At 31.5% G+C, this 6250-nt stretch overlaps 1 protein-coding gene across 1 annotated transcript; it reads right to left on the bottom strand.

The window, feature by feature from the left end:
- On the bottom strand, window positions 1-5820 carry LOC113372131 (protein kinase C-like). Its single transcript, XM_026612453.1, has 12 exons — window positions 5801-5820; window positions 4395-4465; window positions 4044-4191; window positions 3842-3978; window positions 3662-3773; window positions 3423-3583; window positions 2360-2500; window positions 2051-2278; window positions 1727-1979; window positions 1528-1667; window positions 1292-1452; window positions 1-127 (listed from the first exon to the last, which is right to left on the bottom strand). Exons 2-11 carry the CDS (start codon window positions 4404-4406, stop codon window positions 1294-1296), a joined length of 1491 nt encoding a protein of 496 aa, XP_026468238.1. The 5' UTR covers window positions 4407-4465; window positions 5801-5820; the 3' UTR covers window positions 1-127; window positions 1292-1293.
- Between the last annotated feature and the right edge of the window lie 430 nt (window positions 5821-6250).

Raw genomic sequence — 6250 nt, 5'->3', positions numbered from 1 at the left:
GTTTAAAATTATCAATAAATAAACAAATAGTATGACTAGATACTGCAACTTTCTAAGAATATTAAAACATTATACGGGCTGCTCCAAAGGTGTTTAATAAGATAATGATTAAGTCTCTCGATATGAACTGTAATAAAAATAATCCAACGTGAATAATGATTATAATTAAGATTTTAAGTATGTGTGTTTAGATCTTAAATAAATTTATGTGTTGGAGTTGTAGTCCAGTCATTTGGTCGTTTTGCCGGTACAGTACTCCGGGAATTCTGAAAATTAGTAATCTTATAGATTTCGAGGTGCTCTTTACGAAAATTAACTTTGTCACCTCAAATTTGAACGGCAAGTTGCCGCCATATTGAAAAAATGGCGTCAAAAAACAGCTTTTTTAAAATATCTCCTTTCTGGCTCATTCTACGATAAAAGTATCTATGTACGAATTAAACTAGAGAAAATTTCCTACAATTCCTTAGAAAACCGTTTTTTTTGTAAAATTGATAGTTTGAGAGTACGGCCGCCTCAAAGTCTTTGCTGCTCTCGCCGTAGTATCAAATCTCTCCATATATGACAGCACTTCAAACTTGACCACATTCTCTCTAATAATTAATATTTTCAATGTTAAATTAAGCGAATAAGATCTAGAAATAAAATAATTCAAATATTTTTCTGTTTTTTTGCTGATTTTTTAACGCTTCAAGCTACTTGAAGCTATAAGGTGCTACTCAAGCTATAAGTATACTTATAGCTACTTTGCCATTGAAGTGTTAAAGAATTAGCAAAAAAAAAAAACCAAAAATATTTGAATTATTTTATTTCTAGATCTTATTCGCTTAATTTAACATTGAAAATATTAATTATTAGAGAGAATGTGGTCAAGTTTGAAGTGCTGTCATATATGGACAGATTTGATACTACGGCGAGAGCAGCAAAGACTTTGAGGCGGCCGTACTCTCAAACTATCAATTTTACAAAAAAAACGGTTTTCTAAGGAATTGTAGGAAATTTTCTCTAGTTTAATTCGTACATATATACTTTTATCGTAGAATGAGCCAGAAAGGAGATATTTTAAAAAAGCTGTTTTTTGACGCCATTTTTCCAATATGGCGGCAACTTGCCGTTCAAATTTGAGGTGGCAAAGTTAATTTTCGTAAAGAGCACCTCGAAATCTATAAAATTACCAATTTTCAGAATTCCCGGGGTACTGTACCGACAACAGCCTTTTTTTGCACCAAATGACTGGACTATTGGGGATCTGTTATCATTTGTTTATATTTGATTTTTATTATTAACATACCTCTAGCCTGGTCGTTCAGTTGCAAAGTGGCGATTGACAAATGAAAAACCGCGGAACTCTTCTTGATTAATGCAGCGTAACACATCTTGTGGAACTGGAGTCAAAACTGGTTCTTCACGAGTGAAGTCTGTGTCAAAATTTAATGCATCGCGTGGACTCTTCTGCAAATAAATTTAATCGAATCATTAATAGATGGATATCCTCTATTAGATAATAATGATAAATAAGTTCCTTACAATTTTAGGTTTAAATGGAGGGCGCACTCGACGTTGCTCCAAAGCTTCCCAATCTAAATCTTTGAAGAAAACGTGATTTCTAATTTGAGTCTCATCCCCCATGCATCCTAAGCGCTTAGCTGCATTCTTAGTCATAAAGCCTGAAAATATCGCATGGTAAAACCATAATCAAAATGATTATAATGAAAATTCATGTTACCTTTCAGAATAGAAACGGCTTCCTTGCTCAGCCACACGGGATAAAGAACATCGTCGTGCAATATCGATTCGAATAAATCGTCTTCGTTATCGGCTTCGAATGGTGGTTGACCAGCCATCATTTCATACATGAGAACACCTAAGGCCCACCAGTCAACAGAACCACCGTACTCGAGCTCTTGCAAGATCTCGGGAGCTATGTAGTCTGGCGTGCCACAAAATGTGCTGGTGAGTGCTCCATTTAATATCCCTTCCTAAAATATAAGGAATATTATATTATAGAATAGTTAAACGATTTTATTAACCTTTGTACTTGATATCCTACCTTGCACATGCCAAAATCTGCCAATTTACAATGCCCCTCTTGATCTAAGAGTATGTTGTCGAGTTTGAGGTCTCTGTATATAACTCCGTGCCTATGTAAAAATTGCAATGCTAACGTGACCTCGGCTGCGTAAAATCTAGCACGCGGTTCATCGAATTTTCTTGCCCTTTGGATTTGAAACATCAGATCTCCTCCATTTACATACTCCATCACAAAGAACAATCGCTCCTAATTTATAAAACACACAGTTGGTAAGGACAAATTTATATTAAAACGTAATTATATGATTATAAAGAGTGAAATCTGTACCTTTGTTTGAAAGCACGAATGTAGAGCAGTTAGAAATGGATGGCGAGCTGCAAGTGCTAAAATTCGTTTTTCGGTCATGGTGCATTCGACGTCGTCGTCTTGTAAAATCGCGTCCTTTTTCAGTACCTTTACAGCATATACCTGTAAAAAATAAAAATGCAATAAATTAATTCGGATAATTAGTGGTGCATTGCATCGTGCCTTAAGGCAAATTGCTGAAACTTACCCTTGCCGAAAACTAAATTATTAAAAAAAACCTTGACAAAACTAGATTTTCGAGAAATTTTGAATTTTTGACTTTTTTGAAAAATTTGATTTACTTTGAACATTTTTTTTTTTGAAGCAATCGCACTGCATAGCTGATTTGGAGTCGAAATATAAAAGCGCGTGAGCGCCGCGTAGTCGTCTAACGTGTAAATATTGGTACGGAACCCATATAAATGTACACACAATTTGTACTTATTATTATAATCTTTATAAAATATCTGATAATACGATGTACATATGTCTAATGTTCATTTTTGACTCCCAAATAGCATTATTTTTTATTTTTTTATTGGATGTTCGGAGACGCTGGACCCGCCTTTTTAAAAATTTCACCAGTTGTTCATTTCGTCAATACAAGTAAAATGTTTTTTAAATTATTTAAATCGGACGCTCAGTTATCTCAAAAACTGAAATACCATTTTTGGCATTTTTTGCCCCATATTTTCGAAACGAATAGTCCTGCATTTGTCAAAAACTAATCAGCACGTCTCTTTATCAGTAAGAATCGAATGTTTTTTTAATTATTCAAATCGGTTTATTCGTTTTCGCAAAATCGTCGACAAAGTTTGTACCCGCCACACACACACACACGCACATATACATCCATATTTTCTAAGGTATGCCAAAATGTTCAGAAACCTCTGAAACGTAAGGATATATAAAAAATTTCATTTTCGATTTTTTTGCAATTACTATAACTTACCCTACGGGATGTTGAAAAATCAGTTAATATTACAAATAATATAATATCAATACCGGCATAATACCAATAAAATAATTTTTGTATTTTGTTTACCTCATCAGTTCCTTTCTTTTCAGCTAGCATAACTTTGCCAAACGATCCTTTTCCCAGAACTTTCAAAAATACAAAATCATTGAGGCCTACGCGAGCGTCGATATCGCTTTCCAAATATTCTCCACCGCCTGCACCACTTCTATGAGATCCTGATCCCACTCCTGAAAATTGAGGAAAGAATTACTTATTAGTATCAGTATAATAATTTTGTACATATAATTAATATATATTATTATTACCTTCTGGCAAGAGTGGCATTGTACTATCTTCCCGAGAAAGACTACTTTCGCTATCACTAGATCTATCAGTAGACGCGGAACCTTCACCACTACACGGTGCTTGATTTAAATACTGCTTAATAAAAACAACAGGGCATGAGTTAAATGATAAATATAAATAACGAGATTCATTATCCTTACCCTTGTGGATCTTCTAGGTCCTTGTTTATCTGGAGAGATTCCCATATTATTTAAAATCTCAGCCATTTTCTTTGTATTGACGCCACAATTCGAAGCAACATTTCGTTGGCAACGTTTGTGTATGTTCATACTGCAAACTGTAAAAATAAATTTTATTAAATTTAGGTATTGTTTGTAATTGTTTTAATAGATGAAAAAGTACCTTCGCATTGTAGGCCCTGTTTGACTATGCCGTAAAGTAAAGAACCACAATGGTCACAAAATGTGAAACGTTTGTAATTATGCACCACGAATCGGTGGGGTATGTTCACATTAAATCTTTGGCCACCGGGGTGTTCATCCACTTTGGGCTAAAAAGTTCATCAAATTATACAAACTTGAATTTAAAATACACGACAAGCCAAGAAGTGCTTTTTCAAGGGCAATATTACGTTATCCTCTTAAGCACTTTTTAACATTAACTCATTTTTTCATAAAAACATTTAGTTTTTTTGTATCACAATCGGTGGATGTTAATAATTCATTAAAATATAATAAATTATAAATATATTACTTCTTCTTTCATCCCAGGGCACTTTGTTACAACCGAATCGTGACATCTTTTGTGGACAACACATGTGCAGACTGAAAAATAAGGAATCGATTAATGTATCGAACTTTTGCGTCGGTATAATAATTAAATTAACAATGACATCGAGAACTATGTTATTCTAAAACTGCAAACTAATCAAATATGCACACATTCTTCTAATTGATTTGAAAATAATACGTTGTACTCGAATAACTAAACAAAATTTTTAAATATTTTTTTGAAATTAGTAATAGTTGAATAATAAATAAAATTAAAATTTTAAAACGCGCAATATAACACTTGTAAATGAATAACTGATAAACTAAATACTTTAACATTAAATCTATATTTTTATATTGAATAACATCTAGTGAACATAAAATCTCAATACATCAAAAAATCAATTCTACAAATTATTAAAAAAAAGCAAAAGTTGCCGATTAACAAAATATAAAGCACATGCATTTTAAACAAAAACACAAGATAACACAATCACATAACATAAACGTGCTATATGTACGTTCGATGTGAATAAAACGAAAACTAAAAATTATTTTTAATACAGAACTCACAATATAAAAAACCATATTTTGTTATATAAAATAAACACATTTTAGTTACCAATACAATTCAAGTAAATCCGATATTTAGACAAAAGATTCAAATATACGCAACTGTTATAAGAAGAATATGAACTTCGACCCTAGTGGACTTATCTCATCATGACTTAATAGTAGGAAGATTTTAATAGTAATAATGAAATTCCATTAAATAACATCAGTAAAAGTTAATAAATTTACAGTAAATATCATATAATAAATTAAAAGTGATAAAAATTTGTGTAAAATAAAATTATTAAATCAAAATATAACAAAACGTAGGTACATCGAGAATATCGATCATAAAACCAGGAATTTATAAGTATTTTATTAAATACACTAGTTAAGAATATAAATAATATTCAGTTACTCAAAACGTGTTAGAAAAAAATGTTTATTTTTTTATTACATTTATTTAATATTATTAGTGTGTTAAACATTACACATTTAGATGCAAAACTTTTCTAAATACGCAATCCACATCGATAATAGGATTATTTAGCGGTCACAAACTAGTGAACTACAGCATGAACTTGAAATTGAAGAAATAAACATAATATGATGAAGAATGCATTAAATTATAAAAATACCATGAAGATGTTGCCTCTTGATATGAAAGTTCTTAATACAAAATTTCAAATTAGTATGACAAACGAGCTTGATAAATTGTAAGTACATCCATTCTCAGTAACAAAACATCGATAAACAATGAATGAGAGATAATAAAGCGTAAAAAGCCTACGCGATCAAAAATATGTCTTTAAATTCTTTTTTTAATTTTGAGCTCACCTTGACATTGATAGCCCTGCTTTCCCAATCCCCTGAAAACGACGAAACGATCTCAGTAGTGCAATAATACCAAACCCAAAAACACACAACCCATTATAAAATGAATATTTTATGTAAAGTTAACCATTTGTAATTTGTAACTACACTAATTATGACCAGCCTCCGTACCGAAAGATACTACCGATAGAAAGTTCTTTAAGACAAAAATCTTGCCATGGAATTAAGTGACTGGAACATACATAATTAATAATTGTGGAATGAATCAGTATAGGTAAGAATTTATTAAAATTCATTAGTCCCAAAATGTCATAAAGTAGTTATTTTATACATCCATATATCCGAATGGACGGATATATAACGGACGGACAGTGTAAGCATTTTTGCTAATTTGAAATTATTATTATATTTTTTAATATGTATGTTTTCGCCACAATTACTTCAATTCTGAAA

Source organism: Ctenocephalides felis, unplaced genomic scaffold, assembly GCF_003426905.1.
Source record: "Ctenocephalides felis isolate EL2017-DRISC unplaced genomic scaffold, ASM342690v1 CF-g0.4_SCAFFOLD_01604, whole genome shotgun sequence".
Classification (NCBI taxonomy): domain Eukaryota; kingdom Metazoa; phylum Arthropoda; class Insecta; order Siphonaptera; family Pulicidae; genus Ctenocephalides; species Ctenocephalides felis.
Note: the sequence above shows the minus strand (reverse complement) of the source record. Positions and strands in the feature narration are given on the sequence as shown.

Coding starts and splice junctions, on each gene's coding strand:
- LOC113372131 (XM_026612453.1), bottom strand. Junction 2,501..3,422: donor AAAAGAAAGGAACTGATGAG/GTAAACAAAATA, acceptor TATTTTTTACAG/GTATATGCTGTAAAGGTACT. Junction 1,453..1,527: donor CTCCATTTAAACCTAAAATT/GTAAGGAACTTA, acceptor ATTTATTTGCAG/AAGAGTCCACGCGATGCATT.